General features: G+C 59.5%; 1 protein-coding gene across 4 annotated transcripts in view; it reads right to left on the reverse strand.

Annotated features, from left to right (window-relative positions):
• Positions 1 to 21,416, reverse strand: part of MCF2L (MCF.2 cell line derived transforming sequence like) — a 139,567-nt gene extending 118,151 nt beyond the window's left edge. For all 4 annotated transcript variants that reach the window (XM_087864953.1, XM_087864965.1, XM_087864964.1 and 1 more), the window contains exons 1-2: positions 21,360 to 21,416; positions 15,623 to 15,795 (exon numbers count right to left, since the gene is read on the reverse strand). In XM_087864953.1, coding sequence (XP_087721079.1) covers positions 15,623 to 15,791 — 169 coding nt within the window. In that variant the 5' untranslated portion in view covers positions 15,792 to 15,795; positions 21,360 to 21,416. The remainder of the gene's footprint in view (positions 1 to 15,622; positions 15,796 to 21,359) is intronic.
• Positions 21,417 to 22,357: the final 941 nt, after the last annotated feature.

Consider the following 22,357-nt stretch of genomic DNA (forward strand, 5'->3'; position numbering starts at 1 on the left):
GCGCGTCACCAGCACCACGTCCTTCTTCCTGAAGGCCGCTTCCCATACAAAGTGATTTCCAGGTACCCACGAGGACGCCTCAGCGCCGACCCCGGCTCCGTGCAGAGCAGTCCACGGGCGGCTGCGTCCTCAGGGGCCGGATCCATGCGCGTGCAGTTCCCTGTGGGGCTGGCAGGTCGGGGCTGCCTCGAACACCGCGGTCCTGGCGGCACTGACATGAGCGGGAGGTGATTCGGGCCCGTGCCCTGGGGCCAGCATGAAGCAGACGGCTCTCGGCTTCTCCTGCTATTCGCCGGGGGCACACAGAGGTGCTCAGGTGGGGTGGGGCTCCCCAGAGCCTTCAGAGGCAGCCAGAGCCGGGCTGGGGCAGAACGCAGGGTCCAGGCAGCGCAGGCCGTGGGCGGAGGGCCCGGGAAGCGGGCACTGATGCCCCACCACTCAGACGGGACATGTTTGCTCAGCAGGAAGGGCATTTGCGTGAAGCGCCAAGGCTCCTCTATCCCGTTGCGACATTCCTACTAACTGTAAACACTGAACCTCTCGGGGCCTTGAAGGAGCGTGTGAGGTGCCTGCTGGCCACACTGCTCCCAACACCCGAGGCTGCCGTGGGCCACAGAGGTGGACGGAAAGTGCCCCCCCCCCCCGATGAACGAGGACCACGGGAAATCCCCTCTCTGTGTCCCCTCTCAGTCCCCATCTCCTGCACCAGAGCCGTAGGAAGAACCCAGGTCCACCCAGACAAACTCAGCTCACGCCAGCAACTCCACCGTGCTCGTGGGTAACTCCACGCTCTTGGAGAAGTCCTGATTGCCCCGCTCCTCTCCACGCAGGGTCTGGGGGAGGGGAGAGGGTGTCCATGCCCAGAGCTGGTGCTCAGTGGCTGGCACGGCCCAAGGGTCTCCCAGGCCCTGCTCTGGAAGGCTGGCCCCCCCCTCGATCCCCTCATTCCACACGGCATCCCACCAGGGTGCCCCTCAGAGGCCCATAGAAGCTTGCAGAAGGTGCACTCAGGCTCTCACTGCCTGACCCTTCCCAGAACCTCTCCGGCACACTGGACTGTTGAAGACACTGGGCCCCGACCCACTTGCCCTCCATGCCCCTCGCCCCGATCCCACCCAAAGCCTGCCCGGCGTGCCCCCCCACTCCTCGGGGCCTGCCTGGCATGCCCCCCTGTTCCCCGGGGCCCTGCTATGGACTGCAGCCTTGAGAAGCAGAAGCCCCTGATCCGGGGCACACGCTAGCCCCGCAAAGGTACCGCCCACCTTTCACGCCCTCCATGGAAAGGCCTCCCGAGCAAGCCCGCATTGGGTTCTATACGCCCAGGCGTACGTTACACAGACCCAGGGGCACGCACCTACTCGTGTGTGCAGGGGACGCGTCCACAGCAGAGGATGGACTGCTGCAGCATCTCGTGCAGGCCGACTCTGACCCCTAGGGGACAGCCTGGGCTGTCACAAGCAGCGGTACCACCGGCCTCTGCTGGGCAGAAACGGGGTGCAGGCTGGCCCCACAGCGACCCGCCATCCACCCAGAGCCCGTCAGGCTGGGGTGAGGCCCTGGGGCTGGAAGCTGAGGAGCACAGAAGGGGGCCAGGGACCTGGGCCCACCACGCGCAGGGCACTCCTCCCGCTCACACTGAAAAGACAAACACACGACTACAACATGGGCAAGAGAACTGAACAGATGTTTCCGTGAAGAACACGTAACATGGCCGGTAACCACGCGAAGGGGCTCCGCATGGCCCGCCGTCCAGGAGACACAAAGCCAAACCACAGCGAGACACCGCATCACACCCACCAGGACAGTAAAAGAACTAAATAAATAAGACGGCCAGAAGCAGGTGTTGGTGAGGATGTGGAGACACCGGAGCCTTGTGCGCTGCCGGTGGGAACAGAAGGTGCTGCAGGTGCGTGGGAGGCAGTCTGGCGGCTTCCGACGGCTAAACCTGGAGTCACAGCACACCCAGCACCTCCTCCCCGGGCGTGCACCCAAGAGCCGCGAAGACACGTCCGCACAGAAACTGCTCGTGAACGTTCATGGCGGCAGGATTGACGATGGCCCAACGCAGGAACAACCCACATGTCCACACCTGACCATCAGGAGACGCGCCACGGATCTGCGCAGTGGGATGTGGTTCAGCCACAGAAAGGGACAGAGCCCCGGACACAGGCCGCGCCAGGACGAACCTTGAAGACATCACGCTCCTGGAAGAAGCCAGACTCATAGGCCTCGCACGCTGCGCGTGAGCGTTTCCACACAACACCCAGAACAGGTAAATCCCCATGGACCGAGTGCAGAGCCATGGCTGTGGGGGATGGGGCGCGACTCCTCACGGGGTGGGGCTTCTTTCAGGGGTGTCGACAGTGTCCTCAAGTCCATGGCGACAGTGGCCAACTCCACCAACAGCCTGAAAACCACTCAGCTGTACGTTTTAAAGGGGGTAAAAGTACCCCACGACTGAGCAATTGCACCACTGGGCGTTCGCCCCAAAGATACAGTAATATAGTGATCCGAAGGGGCCCCTGCACCCCAGTGTTCACAGCAGCCACGTCCACACTAGCCAAACTGTGGAAAGAGCCCAGATGCCCATCGACACCTGAATGGATAAAGGAGATGTGGTTCATACGTACAACGGACTAGTACTCAGCCATCAGAAAGAATGAAATCTTACCATTTGCAACGATGTGGATGGAACTAGAGGGTACTATGCTGAGTGAAATAAGTCGGTCAGAGAAAGACAGTTATGTGATCTCGCTCATAACAGATGAACATAGGGGAAGAAAGGGAGACAAACCGTAAGAGACTCTTAATCATAGGAAACAAACAGGTTGCTGGAGGGGAGGAGGGTGGGGGATGGGGCAACTGGGGGATGGGCATTAAGGAGAGCACGTGATGGAGTGAGCACGGGGTGTTGTATGCAACTGATGAATCACTGAGCTCCACCTCTGAAACTAATAATACAGTATATGCTAATTAATCGAATTTAAATAAAACTAAATTTAATTTTAAAAAAATAAAGGGGGTGAAAGTCTAAGGTCTGTGAACTATGCCAAAATGAAACTGTTAGAAAAAGTGAAGTGAAGGACAGAGGAGGCAGTCTTCAGTCACGGACATGCACACACGCTGACACTCTCACACTCACCCACACGCACAGTCACACACATCACACACACACACGCACTCACACGCACACAGCCCCGTCTGGGAGACACTGAGCTGTCACACAGACCCCTTCAGCTACTTTCTCTGTGTGTCCGGAAGCCGGCCAAGCAGCACCGGATGAGGCCGTGCTCCCCGAGGCGTCCTCCCAGCGGGACGGGTGGCCTGTGGCCAGTGTCTCACCTGCAGGAATCCCTGAGCGGAAGCTGCCAGCACTCCGTTCCCCGGCGAGCCTGTGCCCTCAGCCTGGCTGGAGACCCGCAGGTCCCTGACGCCTGCCCAGACCCTGACCCCTGTCTCCTGCACATCTGCTCGTCTGACCACCCTCACCGTTCTGAGCCCAGCGGCATCCCAAATGTGGAAGGTGTGCGCCAGGCCCACCTGCTGGTGTGCGGCGGGGGCGGGGGGGGGGGCAACCCCGCCCACTCAGCTGCCTGGGGAAGGAGGGAATTTGGAGCTGTCCCTGATGGGGCACAGGCTGCTCAGGAACTGGATGGTCCAGTAGGTGAAAATCAGGTTACCTACCGCTGAGTCCAGAAACACTGCGTCCTACATGTGACCAAACAGCATCTGTGCCAGATTATTAATACAGACGGAAGCAGTCAGCAGCTCCAGCGCCAGCACAGTCCCCCGCGATGCCTGGCCGCACCCTCCCGTCACACGCCAGCCTCCAGGGCTGACGTTCACACACCCAGAGGGCCACGGGTCTGCAGGTCTGAACAGCCACATCCTACTCACACTATCGTTAAATACCCACAGCTGAAGAGGCTGTGGGTCAAACCGTATGTCAAACAAGCACTTGTTGCCTAGTTGCTAATAGCGAGAAAGTGAGAGCCTGTGTGCGGGTCCCTGCGCTGTGGCTGCACGCGCCCCCCACCCTGCACACTCCCGAGGTCATCCCCTCTCCTGGCTCGCCTGCACTTCTCCCTGGGACCCCCGGCCACGTTCCTTTCAGTGTGCATTGAGGTTCAGTCTCGGTGCTGTGCCGGGGGCGGCCGGACGTGGTCATGTGTCTGCCACCGTATCACGCAGAGTGGCTTCCCTGCCACGTGCTCTCCGTGCCCCTCTCTCTTTAGCGCCGGATTAAAGCACTAAATGTGCTGGATGCACAGCGGGGTTTGGCGCACTGGGCGATTCCGAGGACAGCTGCCAGAAATGGGCAGGTGCAGGGGTCCGTGTGGATGTAAATTTCGGGCTCTACTGGGGAGATAGCCAGGAGCGCGACTGCTGGGTCGCGTGGGAGAGCACGCTCAGTTGTGCAAGAAACGTTGCTTCACCATTCTGCATTCCCGCTGCAGTGACCGAGCTCCTGCTGCTCCTCACGGACCCCGGGGAGGATGGAGCCAAGAAGCAGGGCTCACGTGAGCGGAGGACGGGCTCACAACAGCAGGAAGCCAGGCAACGGGCTGCCAGCCCGAGGACCGGGCACAGGGACGGTGCCGGGCTCTCCACCCCCACGCCCATGCGTGACGCAGACTTCCTCACCCCCCAATTGTGGATGGGGGCACTCGGGGACGCCGAGCAGGGGCTGATGGTCAGAGCAGACCTCAGGGGCTTGTCTGCTGCCGGTTCTGACACCGTGTGCGTGAAGCCAAAAGGCAAAGATAAGCTCTGCCTACCTCACAGACTTCAGCAGGGGATCTACAGGGCTCACCTGAGTTTAAAATCAACTCCCTGCTGTCCTGTCCAGAGGGATTTTGCTAACACACCGCGGTGGGGGCCGGAGTGGCAGGCCCCCATACATGGCTTTGTCCCATTTCCTGGCCTGTGGGGGCAGAGCCCCAGCAGGATGAGACCCCCGACCGCACCCCACGGCAGGCTCCAGTCAGCACCCTGAACAGACAGCTCTGCTGCGGCGGGGGTACCAGGAAGGAGCACCAAGGACCCAGGAACAGACCTTGGCCACCGACGGGAAAAGCAGAATCAACTAACAGAACTCAATCTGGAGGCAAGGAAAGCGGATGTGGAAAGACTGCGCCTCCCAGTCTCCGGGCAGGACGCGGCCCGCGGACGTATCTCACGGGAAAGCAGAGAGACGCCCGAAGACCAGAGCCAGGTGAGCCTCTGGTGCGCACCTGCATGGAGAGTCGGCTGAGGCGATTCCCAACGCCGGCCTTCCGAGAGTCGGTCCCGGCGGAGGCTGGTTAGCGTCTCCCGGGTCTGCGTGCACAGGTCCCAACCTCAGACAGCCACCTGCGGGCCCAGAGAGCTGGCCGGAGGGTGGGGGTGGGGACCCTCATCCACTCACATGCCCAGACGAGCCGCTCGATACAGAACACTTCCTGACGGGTGCCTGACACACACACATGCCCGTTCCCAGTATGGGCCGGTGTCACAAAGCTTCCAGAGACTTCTCTAACATACGGTCCTCTCCTGGTGCAGGAACCACACCCATTTCATTTCAGGCACATCGTTGTCTGTGCGCCCCGGGCAACAGGACAGTCCACTCGAGCTATTAAAAGAACCTCGAAATGCCAACCCTCCCATAAAACAAACACTGGGAGCAGGAGAGTCATTGTGACTTTTTCTTTGGGGAGGGAGGGGCAGAGAGGGAGAGAACCTCAAACAGATGCCCCACATCATGACCTTTTAAGAGGGGGAGTCACCACTTCTGTTGGGAAGGTCTGGAAACAGTTCCCGTGCACTCCAGATTGCGTCTTTGTGAGCCACAAAGAACCGTGGCCTGCTTGATGGAAATCACGTCCGTGGAGAGTCTCAGGGAGGTAACGCGGTAACACAGAATTCCTTCCGACCCCGAGAGCGGCCGCACTCAGGAGACAGCGGAGCACAGTGGGCAGGGGTCTCCAGCACGTGGGCTACGTCACAGAAGAATGTTCCGTAAATCAGAGAAGTTCCAACATACGCAGAAACAGCGAACACGTGAGCTGCCACGGCGTCACCAGCACATGGCCCGGCTCTGTCCACGTCCCGCCACCTGCCGCGCACCTGGACGAGTCCACAGCAAAACCCGTACATCGGCTTATCTCCGTGTGCGCAGCCGCCAGTCTGCGTCCCTGAAACAGGGATCTCCGTACAACACAAGCACGACACAATCCATCACACGTGGCCACAGCGAGCTCACGGTTCTCCCCTACCAACCCCAGTGTGGGGCTGCTCCCCAGGTCGACAGCTCCCTGGACTCACATGACCCTCGTCAAATCCCGCCTGTCCCTGACATCTCCGCAGGCACCTGGCCCCATTCCACAAGAGGCTGTAAGTCCGCATGTGTATTTAACCACGGCTCAGGAATCCAGCTGGGCCCAGGAGACACACAGCGAGGTCACGTGGGCTTCTCTGCCGACCCTGTCCCCCAAATGCCTCGCTCTCCGGTATTGCAATAAGCTTCCTGCGTCCAGCCTCAGGACCCGAAAAAGTCCAAAGTGTATAAGGGACAGCTCCAGGAGGGGCGGGAGGACTCGGCACAGAAACTTCAGACGCTGGGAAATGTGGTATTTCGTGAGAAGGCACACCGCTACATGGTGTGTCTGTTTATTTAAGAAGAGAAAGACAGAAAGTCATTCCACTCACGTAACTCAGCCACACCGAAGCACCTGACCGAAGAGACGTGACACGGAGAAGTCGTACTGGCTCCCGGGACCCTCGAAGCACGAGGACACGTAAGCCCGCGTGTCGGTTACACGTCGTGGTCTACTTGGTGTAACGAGGACTTGCCCTCCAGGGTCCCAGCTGGAGGGAACTGAAAGCCGCTCGCTCAGCACCGAGAAGGGGTTTTAGACCAGCTACGGCAAGGCTGTGAAAAACCAACCTCTAGGAACAATGACAATCAGGATTTCCATAGTTCACATGCTTTCCGTGTTTTTCAAAGCATTTCAAAGTATTTTTTAAGACGGTATTTTTACGTGGTCTCTATACCTAACAGGGGCTCGAACTCACAACCCCGAGATCAAGAGTCGCATGGTCACGGACTGAGCCGGCCGGACGTCCGTCAAAGTATATTGTCAAAACATAACAGTGCTTCCTAACACTTTTGGTATGAAAATGTCATTTTTTTAAAAGATTTTATTTATTTATTTATTTGACAGAGAGAGAGACAGGCAGCGAGAGAGGGAACACAAGCAGGGGGAGTGGGAGAGGAAGAAGCAGGCTCATAGCGGAGGAGCCTGATGTGACTCGATCCCATAACGCCGGGATCACGCCCTGAGCCGAAGGCAGACGCTTAACCGCTGTGCCACCCAGGCGCCCCGAAAATGTCATTTTAATATAAAAACTGCCAACTCTTATCTTTTAGAATGCATAGCTGGGGAAAGGCCACAGACTAAAAGTTGTAATGTATAATTGTGTACCTTTAAATGAATCTGAATTAATCAACTAGTCTACACGCATCGAGAGAGGATAAAAGTACAGCACAGGCTACACTGAGTCCAAACACCAATGTCAGAGATCTGAGACCCCTTCCACAGAGCATGTGTCCAAGGATCAGGGGCCAGGAGTGCCAGGGGCAGGGCGCATGGCCGATGGGGGTGCACGTGGGGAGGACGGGGTGCACCTGGGAAGGGCCCATGGGGCAGGGCGGCAGGACCGGAGCTGGGGGGTTGGGCACTGGTGCCAGGACTGAGAACTCCGGTGACTGGGGGGGAGCTCAGCTCCTTCACTGGGAAGATGGGTCCCCATCATGAGGACCTGAGTCAGTGCTTCCGTTAGGTCTCTTACCTAGAAGGCTCTCGAGTCCCACTTTTGCTAAATGAATTAATATTGTCTAACTATCCAGAACACACCACCTGTCTTCGTAGTGTTTGCATCCGTAGTGCATCTCAAGGGAACTGACCAGAAGAAGCACAGCAGGTGAATGACAGGGTCACCGTCTCTCCTTATCTGGGTCTCCCTAGTCAGCTGACAGGAGAGGTTCCCCACGCCGCACGTGCCCCAGACTTGAGTTTTTCAAACCGGCCTTTTCCGGGGCTCGGCCCCCCTCACCCCTCTCCCAGATGTCTCACTGACAAAGATGTGCCCTCCACACGCAGCCCAGCAAGGACGAGGGTCTTGTGAGCCCTCAGCCTGCCGAGGGTGGGAGCCCCTTCAAGTGGACGGCCCTTGCGTCTTGCTCTCTTTCCAACGTCCCAGATTCCCAAACCCTAAACTTCAACGGAGCTGGTTTCCAAAAGTGATGTTCAGATAAACTCCTGCCGTCCCAAAGCCACTTGCTCAGCCTCTGGAGAGCTGCCGGCTTCCTGCCCTGGGCTGAAGTTTTAGGATGGAGGGGGGTGCTGTCTTAAGTACTTTTCCCATCCCTAACATACGTACTGGATGCACTCCTTGATCCAGCGTGTCTCCTTGATTTGTGATTGCTAAGAATTACGAGATGGATTCGGCCTTTGAGAGGTTGGTGCTCAAACGGGAAAAGTGACAAACACTCAAGTAATTATCTCATCAACAGAAAAGTGGCAAGTTCTCTGGACAGATGTGATTAGTGTCCCTGGGTCCTTCCACTAAAGGGCAGGAAACGGGGCACAGGAGAGGTTGTGTGAGCTTGACCTTGGTGGGGTGTTAGAAAAGATTTCCAGAACATATTACACTCAAACATCACGCTGCAGAGAAGAAAGAAATGGTAATTAGATAAAATCTACATCCTATTAGAAGAGTGATATTGTGGGGCACCTGGGGGGCTCAGTGGGTGAAGTGTCTGCCTTCAGCTCAGGTCATGATCTCAGGGTCCTGGGATTGAGCCCCACGTGGGGCTCCCAGCTCAGCAGGGAGTCTGCTTGTCCCTGTCCCTCTGCTCCCCTCACTTGTGCTCTCTTCCTCACTGTCAAATAAATTAATTAAAATCTTTTAAAAAAAACACAAAAACGGTCAGGTAAACCCTTGAAAGGAGCTATGAAGTGAAATGAACCAGATAAAAAGTTAAAATATGCCCCAGAGCCCCAGAAACTAAAGCTGAGGCACCAGAAATTGAAACGCAAACAGACCAATGATGCGGAACAGAAATTCCAGAAACTGAGTCAAATACACACGGAAGTTTAATATATTTTCATGGTGGCATCTCCGATCCGTGGAGTGAAGACAGAGAGTTTAATAAATGGTATCAGGACCACCAGGTTAGAAAAACAAAGTGGGATCCATACTTGAGACAACACAACAAAATAAACCCAAAGGGGTTAAAGGTTTAGATGTAAATAAAAGTCGTAGAGGGAAAATGGGTGAATTCCTTTACAACCTTGGAATGCCAATGCCTTTTAAACTATAACTCAACATCCAAAAGCCACAAAATACTGGAATTCAACTACATTTTTAAAATGGCAAAGAAAGTCAAGACAACGGCAGTCTGAGAAAAAGTACTTCCAACGCAATCACAAGGGCCAATCTCCCAAATTTATAAAGAGCTCCTAGAAACGGTCAGAGACAAGCAAGCCAGTGAGAAGATGGGCAGCAAGAGGCGTAAGCAAGTCTGAAACCAAGCAGGAGGCTCTCGGGGTCTCTGTGGGACAAGCGCAGGTCACACCTGCGCAGCGGGACGGCCCTTCTCTGCCCTCAGACTGGCCAACGCGGGATGGAGGACCAGCTCCCGGGAGCCGCTGCGGAGAGTGGACGGCTGCACAACGGGGTCCGAGCACAGCCGCCACTCGGAGCAAAACCAGGAAAGCACTTGCCCCCCCTCCGCCTTGGGAACCCGGAATCCACACACCAGCACACGTACAAAACACCATCACCCGAGGTCACTAACCGCAGCGGCGTTTGCAATAGCGGGAAAGGAGAAGATCCCAAGCGTCCGCCAAGGAGTACTTGGTCGCACAAATTCACGCAAACGTGAGCTGTTTGAGGTTGAAATGTGTTGTACGTCCTAGGCCCATCCCCTGGCGCGGCACTCGCCTGTGTTCCTCTCCGCGAGGACCTGCCAGGACGCGACGGCAGGTGCGGCGGATCTGAAGGCTGGCACGAAGAGGCTCCCAAGACCCCAAAGAGGACAATCTGACCCATTTGAGCAGCTGTGATGGATTAAAATATATCAAATATTTAATTTTCTTACTTCTGTTAGAAACAAGACAGCAGAACTAAAGCAGACGCTGGTGCTAAGCCCCTGTCACCAAACTGAGACTTAATTACAGCTTCGGTTCCCCTGGAAACAGGGTGACCAGCACCAGTCAGTTGGGGACCCGCCAGATGGACGCCTGAGCAGTGACCCTGCGATCACCACCCGATTTCCTCCCAGAGCAACTTCCTCGTCGCCTCTCCTGCTCCTAAGGAGTCTCTCACCTTGTCCACCTGCTCGAGCCCCTTTCCACCTGCTGGGTGGGACGCTGCCTGGTTCAGGACCCTCCAGCAAAGCCAACGAGATCTCTTAAACGTATTCACTTCCATTTTATTTTGTGAGAGTTTAAAGTGATAGTTTGAAAGCCCTTGGGAAGATGCTAAGCGGAAACTCACTGTCCTAGAAACCGGCAGATAGAAGGGAAAGATCCAGGCCCGTGTACCTCCCGTCCTGCAAACCGTGCCTCGTGGCAACGAGGACTTAAGGGGGACACTTCTGTGCATTAGGTGAATTCCAGCTGATAAGAAGGGAATTCTCGAGAGAACGAGGACACTGCAACTCTCGAGAGTTACTTGATAAATCCGAGCAACGCTCACCGCCGGCCGCTAACATCCCAAAAGACAGGCCAACACCACGTGCTCGTTGGAAGGGCATCGCCATGACGTCTAGTGGGCACCACTAGGGCACCCCAGCCCCAGGAGCTGGCTGAGGTTCCGATTTCTAAGAAGACACAGGTCAGTGCCGCTCTCAGGCACAACGGCGGGCGGGCGGGGGTGTCAGCGGGCTGGGGTGCGGGAGGGCGTCATCTAAACAACGGAGCCGCATCACCAGGCTCCTAACACCGTGATTTCACTTTTCCCCAATCCTTGTTGGTATAAATCATGACGGTCAGGAACCGTGTGGCCCCGGGATCACCTTAATCCTGCAGCCCACGTCCTAAAGCACATAATTACACAGAAAACCACTAACTTTCCGCAAAAATGCAGAATCAGTCCTGCTGCTGGCGCGTTACAGTGGAGGCGCTGCTGGGGGGTGGGTGCGTGGGGAGCGGGCCTCAGAAGTGAGCAGCCTCCCGGGCATCCCTGTCCCCGTGAGGGGCTTTTCCACCGGAGTCCTTCTTCCAGGTTCTGCGACCTGTCACGTCTGTCATAACTAACGCCAAGTCAATTCCACGCGGGAGAGTGTATCTGGGAGGTCCCAGGGGAGCAGAGAACCGCGAGGCTCCCAGGGCGTCGCGGGCCATCGGGGGCTCCTCTCGCCGGGTCCCGGGGGGCTGCCTGAGAGCCGCAGGCGTGCTTTCCACGGCGACGACCAGCGCACCAGCTGGCCCCGACATTTGTGGATCCGTGTGCAGCAAACACGCTCCCTGCAGACGTGAGACTCCGGCTAGCTTCCTCCATAACATGCGTCCAAGGGCCAAGACCAAGGACCAGGAAATGGTAGAAGCGCGGGCTTCGTCATTTAGCACATCACCTAAGTTCTGTTTCCACAAACACATTTTCTCCTGAGAACATGGCGCCTGGGACGCGAAACCACCAAGGCACGCGGCCTCCAGGCAGCTCCGCACAAGCAGCTCGCTCCGCGCCAGGCGCCCGCGGCTGGGGCCCACACGCCGGGAAGGGCAGTGACCGCCCCAGAAGATGGCATGAGGCTCGGGAGACACACTACAAGCATCCGTGTGACCAGGCACCGCGTGATTCACCTGCCCTCCACGCAGCGGAGGCCGCGGGCCACGCCGGAAATCATGGAGACCGACAGATGGCAGCTTCCTTCCCAGCATCGGGTTCCTGGGGTCATTTTCACTCTTCCCAAAGTGCATTTCACTGTCCCTGCGAAGTTGTGAGGGCCACGTCAGGCCGGCCCAGCCCCTCCTGCAGCTGGGCCGCCGCCTGCCGCGGGGACGCCCACACCTCCCACACCGCCTCACGCCCTCGGCACGTGCAGGGATCAGGTCCAGCCGCAGGAAAGCCCTGACGTTTCGAGGGCTTTGACGACACGACGGCAACTTCACGACTCAACCTCCTGTTGCCGACAGTAACCATTCGCTTTGCACCCCCGTCAAGAATCGGGTTTTATGGACTTTTATCCTCAAAACGTTGCCCAGTACCTGTTCCAGCATGATACTCCAAGGTTTGCTGGCGTCACTGCAGACCTGGCTAACACACCAGAGCAGATATCACTGTTGGAAGAGCACACCGCGGAGCAATGGCATCCAATGCCAGGGGGCTCGCGGGCACCAGCGGTCAAGCCTCGCAGACTCAGCACGTCCGCGGTGACGAGGAACTGCCACCCGTGACACGTGCACCTTCCCGTGCTCTCACACCCGAGGTTTCAGATGACAGAGGGCCTTCAAACCCACCCACCGTTCGCAGCCACGCCTTCCCCGCCGGACGCCCGCCTGTTCGCGGAGGCGCTCAGCACAGGCTGGAGTGGCAGGAAGGTCGGCGGGGAGTGACCACGGACGCTGGGGCTCCACCCATCCCTGCTGGCACGGAGTAGGCCGCGACACACAGAAGGCGGAGAGCAAGGACTCCAGAGCCGGACAAGCTCGGAACCTCCGCTTGCTGAGATGCACGTGTGCATGCGTGTTCCTGCGTGTGCGGGTCTGTAACACATCACCGGCACCTCTAAGACGCCTGCCTTCCCGGGAGCGCGGTGCCGGTTCATACGGTTTGTTCACCCCCCACCGCTCCCGCGAGGACACAGTCTCCCACCTCAGTCCCCGCCTCCTGCCTCTCAGTGTCCTAGCTGCTCACTGGGCTCCGTCCCATCCTGCGTCAGCCGTTTGGCCAGAACCGGACGGGGAGGGAAGGCCCGGGCCTCGTTACTCCCTGGAACACCAGTGCCCCCACTCTGGGACGGTCAGCCCGGTGCCCGGGTGCTTGACAAAGGCCAGCCCTGACCAGTCATGGACCAGGTTCGTTGGCAGAGACAGCAGCACCCACAGGGCATCGTTGGGGGGGGCTCCGAAAGGCTGGGCCGGAATGGAGAGGTTAGCAGAGACCCCTCGCCCGTATCCAGGGTCAGCGTGGGCCCCCAGAGAGACACCATGCAGAAGAGCATCGGCTGTTACTTGCTCCCGGAAAGACAGCTGTGGCCCCAGGGAAGGGGGGGAGGGACACACGGCTGGGGTCCATTCCAGACTCCAGCCAAGACTTGAGCCCGGGACTGGCCCAGGAAGGAGACCCTGGCACTGACCTGAGGTGCTTTCCCCTCCACCGAGCGGAGAGGCGGACTGACCCTCCATGGGGCCATCTCACAGCCACTGTGAGCAGTGGCTCATGGGCCCCCAGGCCAGGCCACAGGCGGCAGGCCTCCGGAGGCCATCAGCGGAGCGCTCCACAGAGGGAGGCCTTTCCCATGCGGCTGTGGCAGTCAGGGCAGGCTCTGGACCACCAGTGGGCACCCGGGAAATCTGAGACTGGACAGAGGGTTACAGACCCACTATGCGCACTGGAAAACAAGCTAATCAGGGTCTGCCCCACACTTGCCTCATCCCCTCGGCCACCAGCTCCCTGCTAGCTCCACAGGGAGCAGGGACAACGGGAAGGGCCTGGAAGCAGGCTACCTTCCCGTCCACTGGGAAGGGGCTGTGGGGCCCCAGCGGGCCTCGTCCATAGAGCAGGACCCACGGCGGCCGGGGAGGTCTGCAGCTTCGGGGACAGAGGAGGAAGCAACAGCAATGCCAGTGAGAGCGGAGCTGGCTGGGCATGGCTCTGACCCTGTCCCCCAAGCATGCGACACCCTGGGCTCCTCGCTGCTGCCCCTGGGCATGGTGCCACCATCACCACACCATGGGGAGCCTTCCCACTGCACGCTCCGGGCCGCTGAGCGACAACCAGAGTCCAGCCCCGGTGTCCCACTCTGGAGCCTCAGACACTGTGGCCCAGCTGAGCACGGAAAGACCAGATAACCTTCCATCCGTGAAAGTCAGAGCTCCCGTGTCCACGCCACGTAACCACGCTCTCACTAAAGCAGGAAGCACATGGCCTTCCCAAGTGCCCTTCCCAGGGCAGGCGTGCCGGGTGATGGGCAGTGCCGTCCCCAGTCCTGTCGCCAGCCCTCTCCTGCCCTCGCCTTCCCCGGAGGTGGCCGTCCCACCTCCCCGCTCCCAGTGCGTATAGCACCAGACAGCCGGGGACCGCATCCGGGCAGTGAATCAGGACACGCCCCGTCTCAGGGACACTGACTTCAGCCTCCCGCTCTCCAGAAGTCACGGACAAGGGAAGGGACAAAAATCAAGTTTCTAAACCGCAAGAGTAAACAGAGACGCTGGTGGGGCCACCACACCAGAAGGAACCACCCACCGGCCAAGTTCAAATGCCCGAACGTGTTCACACGTGCAAGGGTCCGTGATCGGAGCTGTGGCTCCGGACCGCTGGTCTGCGGTGAGCACGAGACACCGCCATCGGCAGGACAAACACACGCAGACACAGACTCGCAAATGCCGAGTTGCAGAGACGGCACAGCTACCCTGCTCACCTGGGGCACCCACAGCAGCGCGGAGACCCAGACCCGGCCCGCGAGGGACACAGCCCCTGATGGACCCGGCCCGCAAGGGACATGGCCCACGAGGGACACAGCCCCTGATGGACCCGGCCTGCGAGGGACACGGCCCACGAGGGACACAGCCCCTGATGGACCCGGCCCACGAGGGACACGGCCCATGAGGGACACAGCCCACGAGGGAGGCCAGGGACGCCTCTGCCCAGCAGTCCACTTACAGCAGAGGCCAACTCAGCGCAAGACCGAGGAAGTTCCGAATTCAGAGCAAGGGGGTGCGCTTCCTGTGCTCCCAGAAGCCTGCCTGGCTCCGGTCCAGCCCCGGGTGGACGTTTGCCATCCCATCCGTGCTGTCCCCCGGTGGTCAGGATGGGGAGCAGTGGCAACAAGAAACTGAGTGCAGACGGTCCTCACACCAGGGATCCAGCCTCTGGCTTCCGTTATGCGACGGCCAGGAGCTCGCGGGAAGGCACCCGGGCCTGGACCGGGGTCAGGCTGGGCCCTGAGGCACGCGGGGCTCTCAGCCCGTGTGGGTCACGCTCGCTCTGTCCTCCGGGCACCGGCCACTGACCTGCTGAGCGCTGAGAGCTGGGTCCCACCAAATCCGACAGCAGCTCCCATGGTTTTGAGAACCGAGGCCAAGCCTGCGGGCGGCTGCCCTCCAGCCGCCCTGTGCTCCATCTGTGACCCAGATGGACTTCTCTCCTCTCGTGTCAAACCGCTCATTGGAGCAACCCCCAGGACCAAGTGAGGAGCGTCTCAGGAGCCCCTCACCGGGCGTGGGCAGGTAATAGCCGCGGGCTTGCAGCCGGACGTCGCAGGGATGCCGCGGGGACACCACGGGGATGCCACGGGGACACCACGGGGACACTGTCCGCCCAAACCCAAAACACATTTGTCTACAAGGACAACAAGAGCTACGTGCAGGACGTTGAAACTCCGGGTCAAACGAGGGTTTAAAGCCGTCCCTACCTGGGGGTGAGTGTGACCCCTCCGCTGGGTCTCTGACAAGCCTGAGGACGTCAGGTACGTCGATCTGAGGGTCACCTTCTTCCTTTTCGGCCTCATCGGCTCGTCTCCGGGAAGAACGACGGTTGTGTCCGGTTTTCTTGCGCAGGACAAATCTCCAGCAGTCAAACATGAGTCTGCAGTGCGGGAAACAGATTTTCAAAGGAACATGAGCTCACCCTGCCCGAAGAGAGCGGACTCGTTTCTCACACGAAGCCCAGACAACCAGACACAGGCTCTGTAGCGTTTGTTCAGAAACGGAGGGAGTCTGTTTAAACGGAAATTCATTCTCCTCCATGAATTTCTACGGCCTCAGCGTTCAGTGAAACAAGCAACCTTCTTTTCTGACACTGACCCGGCATAAAGGTTTGCATAAACAAAAATATTACTTACTTCTGCTTAAGAAAAACAAAGACCTAGATTTCCCCCTTGACATTTAGGCTCTTGTTTCAAGGATATAAAAATCCCCGATTCCCTGGTTTCAAGGTCACGGTCTAATTCACAGAACTGGCAAACTTTCAAAACCCCTGCTGACGGCTTAGTCAGATTACCTAAAAGCATGTGAACCCCTCTGAGCAGAGAACGTCCTCCCGAGTTCCAGAACAAACATTAAGGTACGATCCATGAAAATCCAGCCAAAGAAACCAAAGTCAGGTGTTTGGGGGGCGGTCCTGAATGTGCACAGACAGTTGGTAAGGACACTTCAGACAGAAAGTGCCGGAAGTCACGTGCGGGCCCACGGCCCACCTTGCAGGTGGCTCCCACCCCGAGATCGGTGCTTGTGTTCGAGCACGTGTGTGGTCTGTTACGACTCCCCCCGTTGACTCGGTCCTGGCAGGCCCCGTCTTCAAGAAGAAAGATGGAAAAGATTGGACGTGAACAAGCCTCGTTTGGAGTTCCACAAACAGTATCACCTTTCCACCTCACGGTGTATGTTCTGCCGGATGCGGTCGTTGGGTGGGTTTGTCCCGGCCTCAAGCCACGCCCCACCAGGAGGAGGCCACCGCAGGGCCGCACACCACCCTCTTCCGTTCCTCCACCGAAGCCCCTCGGGGTCCCAGCTCAGGCCAGCCACTCTCCCCCTAAAGTCTCTGCCTGACCGCCTGGCGCCCCGGCGGCCAGCCCACCCTCCGCGCTGTTCCCAGGTCTGGCTGCCGTTCAGACCCCCGCGGCAGCTTCGGAAGCCCGCCAGTGCCCGCGCGCACCGAGGGAGGGGTTTGGACGAGCGGGGAGCCGAGGAGGAGCCTCTCCTGTCTTTGCAGGGAGTAAGGAGCCGCCACCAGACTGGGGGTGACTCTAGCTGGCAGACACACAGCCTGGTTCCCAAATGCAGCAGGCACCACCAACGCCACAGCCCTGCCCAACGAGCGCCCCCATTTCCGCCCCCTCTTCCTGCCAACGCACCCCGCTCAGGGTGCCTGTCCCACAGTGTGCACCTGCCCCTTTGTTTTTATTTCCACGCTGCTGCTCCCAACTTGCTTGTTACCTACGCGTGTCCTTCATGTCACTTCTCCGGGCATGTGCTTCGGGGCCCTGTGACGCTTTCTTGACCTCTCTGCCCAGCACCAGAGTGAGGAGCCTTCATGCCGAACCCGAGGGACAGGAGCCACTCTCCCCCGAAAGGCACTGGGGGCACTGCATTTGGGGCTCGTCCCCGGATACTGTGCCACTTTTCCAGGACAAATGAAACCGTGCTCTAGGAAGGGCGCAGACAGCGGCCGCAGTCAGACAGAATCTAATGATTTCCTATTGCCTCAGTCTGGCCGTCACATCAAAAAGTAGGAGGCACATTTCCCTGGTTAAAACAAAACAAAACCCAAAACCCTGTTTTTTCCTCCTTTCTTCCAAATTCTGCTCAGAGACTCTCAAACACCAGCAGGCTGATGGTAATCTTAAACCTCCGGACGGAAAAGAAAAGGCCCTGTGTGTGAGCCCACCTTTGTTCCCAACACCGGCCCAGGAGAGCTGGGCTCCAGCCCCTCCAGCCCGGCCTGCAACCCGCCCCCCTGTGGGACATTGCAAGTGTCACTCCTCGGTCTCCTGTCTTGAGACCCAAGTAAGATGAGCCAAGGTTTGCTTTTAATGAGTTTGTTCTCAAAAGCATGACCTCCGCCCCCCCTTGGCTGAAGGACGCATGAGGCCATCCCCACTTCCACTGGCAAGGCCCCGGCCACCCTCCTCTCCTGGTGGGTCAGCCCTGTGCACCCCGAGGACAGCTGGCGCCAGAGGCCTGGGGGGTGGGCTCCTGCCCCAGGACTGTAGTTCTCCAGCAGCTCTGGATACTGCCCCCCACAGGACGCTCCCAGGCAGAGAGGCACAGGACGGGGGGGGGGGGGGGGGGGCATCCAACAGTAGTTTCCCACAGCTAATGTCACCCCAAGGGCACAGAGCTCAAACCCAGATGGCAGGCCCGTTCACTTTAAAAATCTCCAGGCTGGAGGCGCCTGGGGGGCTCAGTCGGTTAAGCGTCCAACTCTTGGTTTTGTCTGAGGTCATGATCTCAGGGTCCTGGGATCGAGCCCTGTGTCAGGCTCCACACTCAGCAGGGAGTCTGCTTGAGATTCTCTCTCCCTCTCCCTCTGTCCCTCCTGTCTGGGCGTGCGTGCGCACTCTCTCTCTCTAGAATAGATCTTTTTAAAAAAATAATAAACAAACAAACAAGAACGTCCAGGCTGGCATAACCACCAAGCATCGAACGGTTGCTGCCCTCTGGCTCTTCTGTCTCCCGCTGAAAAGGCCCCGATAGGCAGCGAGGACCCGGAGCAGTGACAGCCACCAGGTCTGGTTCTGTCCCTCTCTGGAGTCCAGGCGTCCCCCTCACAGCACACAGGGGACTCAGGGGCTGGGTGGCAGGGATGTGGCCAAGTACAGCGGAAGATCCAAGCCAACCAGCGTCACCCGCTCCCCCTTCTGCTGGGCGACCTCCTTGCACACCTGCTCCGTGCCTCAGCTGAGGGCATCAGGCAACCCTGCCCTCCAGGAGCTCGGAGCCCGGGAGAGCGGCCCGTGCACCCGACATCTGGGCTCGGTATTGCTCGCACTCAGTGCCGTCACTGGACCCTGCGAGGGCCCCATGAAGGGACTGCGCATTCTCACTGACGAGACCGCTGCCTGCGGACAGGAAATCTGCCTCTGCCTCCCCCAACACCAGAGAAATGCACTGAAAATGCAAATATCACAGCCGGCAGCATTGCTGTCACTCATGACAATTGCACTGTCAGTTATAAGTTGCCATTGTTAAATACATAGTATCATAATTTAAAAGCAAAGAGGGTGGTTCTAGAAGACAGAAGTGGAAGGTGGAGGGGCATCGTCCTTCCCCCTCCCCTCCCCCCACTAGACCACAAAGTCGAGCTCTCCTAGCATTTCCTGGTAACCATGGAGTATCGGACATCCTACCGTGGGCTGAAAGTTCCGGAAGTTTCACTCAAGGAGGTCAGGAGGAAGCGGGGTTATGTCCCCATCTCAAATAGGAGCATGCCACAGACAGGCTACGCCAGCCTGGAGCCCATGGAGAGTCTACGAGCCCCTGGGCAGCCCACAAGAGGGGGCCACCCTGGCCTCTTCCAGTGGCCACGCCAGCCGCCTGCGAAGGCAGCGCCAGACTCCGCCCACTCCCTGGCCCTCCCACGAGCAGGTGCTTGGCCTGTGGCCGCTTGTGCAGGTGTTCTGCCGCATCTTCTCCCGCCGTCTCCAAGGGACGGGGCCCCACGAGTCTCCCGCCTGCAGAGCTCCGCTACCGTTCTCGTGAGCAAATCCAAGAGACGAGTGGAGCAAACGCTCGTAACTGCTTCTCCAGGAGCCTCGTCAAATCATACGAGGGCCACGAGGTCAGGGACCCCGTGCTGGTGGTCAGGCGCCTTCAGGGCCGGCTTGTTTGCGGCCCCCACACACTCTGCACTCCTCTGCTCCAACTGCAACGTTCTCTCCACGTCCCAGAAGTTCAACAGCCTGGCCGCCGAGAGCTCTCCTTCCACGGAGACTGTGATCTCACCTCGACACGCCCAGATGCTGCTTCCCCAGATACAGTCCCTAAACTGGGAAGCCTGAAGCTCAGAGGGCCAGAGGGTCATCTGCAGGCTGATGGTGCCGGCCGGTGAGCACCGGGGAGCCACAGCAGGGGCGGGAGAGCTGGAGACAGAGAGGGCTTTCCAGGGGCACAAAATCCTCCCCACTGTCAGGTGCTCCTGGCTCCACGCTCTGCAGGGCATCACCGTGACCCCTGCAGGGCGGCCTCCTTCCAGCTTCCTGTAAGTTCTCCTGTAAGAAAACCTTGTCTCTCTCTACCGCTCTGAGAAAGAGTCACCCCAGGGACCGAGCAGCGCAGAGGGCTGGGGCCAGCCTCCGGGCCCCAGGCCCCTCATCCCGGGCTGTGGGCCCTACGTGACAGCAGCTCTCTGCGCCAACCACTCCTTTGCACAACTGGGTCAGGAAGCCGGGGCAGATGTCACCCCATCTCATGTGAGGCAGAACTGATGCCCACAGAGGCAACACGAAGGCTCCCAGGAGCATCAGCCAGGCTCAGACTGTGACATCAGGGTGGGAGGGTGCGGGCCAGCCCAGGGGGTGGGGAGCAGAGTCCTGAAAAGCGAAGTCCTAAGATAGAACCGGATCACCCCAGCGAGGGGACCCTCCTCACCAGCCACCCAGGTGGGGCAGGACTGTCCCCTCCCCCGTGGTGGGAGCCGAGGGCATGGGGCCCAGGACGCTGGGCAGAGGAAGAACAGCCCGGGCGTGAATGCGGGTCTGGGAACCAGCTTGGGGACCATCTTCCCACGGATTTGCCCAGAAGGCCCTCTGGTGCAAGGGCTCCTTCCCCAGGGCCCGCACCCCCTCACCGACCTGCCAAGTGGGGTCCTCTGCCTGCCGCAGCGGGGCCTCGACACTCCACGGCCAGTAGCCCCTGGGGACGCACTTCTATTTTTGTGGTGCCCCTGAGGCTCCCGGCGCCACACATCCGGGGGCCTCCCACGGCATCCCCCACACATCCTGCTGTGATGCCCGGGTCACCTTAACCCCTTCCTGGTCCAGGGCTGGCGGGCAGCCTGCTAGGGGCAGCGGAGGCCTCTCGCCCCTGGACAGAGCTGTCTCCAGGAAGGACTGAAGCTGTGCTTGCTCGGGAGAAAGGTCTGCTGCTCCCCAAACTCCCTCTCCTAAGTGTGCAGAGCGGGTCAGGAGGAGACGAGGAGCAACAGGGCCCCTTTTCAGAAAGCGGTAGAACAGCCTTTGAAGTTGAACGAGAAAAGCCGCTCTTCTTTTTAAACCGTAGGAGTCTCTCTCGAGTAGCCCTTTTGAAAGGCCGCTAGACTGTGGGTCACCCGCCTTTCCCGCTGCTGGGCTGGGGGACCCAGGGAAGTAAAACGCCGGTGGGGGCCCTTCTCCTGCTGCCCCCATGCGGACCTGCCCGGTCACCGGTCCCAACAGCTGTCCTGACACCTGACCGATCAGCAGGTGTGGCTGGGAAGAGCTTGGGATGTGGCTCTTCAGGGTGCGGGGGGGGGGGGGCGTGGGTGACACCTGCCACGTGTGAGACGACCCCTGACAATGGGGAGGGGCGTCTGTGCACATGGAGCCCCTCGCCCTCCAGCCGGTGACTGCAGGGACACACTCCCAAGGAGACCAGGGTCGGCCCGCCCACCTCCGGTCGCTCACCAGCTTCCCCCCATCCACCCCTTCCACAGGCCCCCCCACCCCAGCGCACCTGCTGGCCTGGACAGTCCTCCTGTGTCCTCCACTGCAGGTGCCACGCCTGAGGCCCCAGGCCATGGGGGGGAAGGGAGGAGGAGGGGGAGGGGTGCAGGGGAGGAGGCCGGTGGAAAGAGGCGGGGAAAGGTGGGGGCGGGACGTGGTGGAGGGGGAGGAGGAGGGAAGGGAGGCGTGTGGGCGGAAGGAGAGGAGGAGGGGAGAAAGGGGTAAAGGTCTGGGGCAGGGGCGGGACCAGGAGGCAGGGGAGGGCTGCGGGAGGGGGAGGAAACATCCCAGCCCTCCCTTGCCTCTCCATACTTGTCAGGTGGTCAGGGATCCTGCCAAGGGGCTGGGCTGCTGCCCCTCCGCCTGGGGTCGCCTGGACCAGATGCAGATCGGGCATCCCAAGGGGACACAGCTGGACATGGAGCTCTGCCTGGAGGCTCTCCCCTGCGGACTCCAGTTCCCAGGCTCACCTGTAAGACAAGGGTCCCGCCAGCCTCCGAGGGAGCTGCTTAAATCAGCCAGAAGGGAGCTGGGCCTCATCCAAGACCCTCCACCCACTCTGGGATCCCCCGGCTCCCCAGGACCGGCTCAGGAGAAGGGGCGGTGACCACAAAGCCTGAGCTGTGGCCTCACCCGCGTGCAGTGCGCCAGGCCACCTGCGTGCTGTGCTTCTGCGGAGCAGGGCCTGCATGGGGCAGACCGCGGGGGAGCACAGCCAATAGCGGGGAGCCAGGACTCGGGCCCTGTTGGAAGCACTGCCCCTGGTCACGACCTAGGGCCCGGGGTGTGCAGGAGCTCCGTGCACCGCGCGATACTGAGCAGGCTGAGGGCATCCGGGCACCTGAAACCCACAAGCGGCTATGAGGATGAAACATGGAGAACGCCGACTCCAGATGAGCCTCGTTTCTGCCGAGGCTTTACAAGGGCTGTGTGTAGCGGGTCAGAGCAGGCAGCTGGTTTCAATAAAACCACGGCGTTTGCCAAGAGGCAGCTCTAAGTGTGGACACA

The sequence above is a fragment of the Ursus americanus genome, chromosome 10, assembly GCF_024610735.1.
Source record: "Ursus americanus isolate L20-20 chromosome 10, mUrsAme1.1.p, whole genome shotgun sequence".
NCBI lineage: Eukaryota > Metazoa > Chordata > Mammalia > Carnivora > Ursidae > Ursus > Ursus americanus.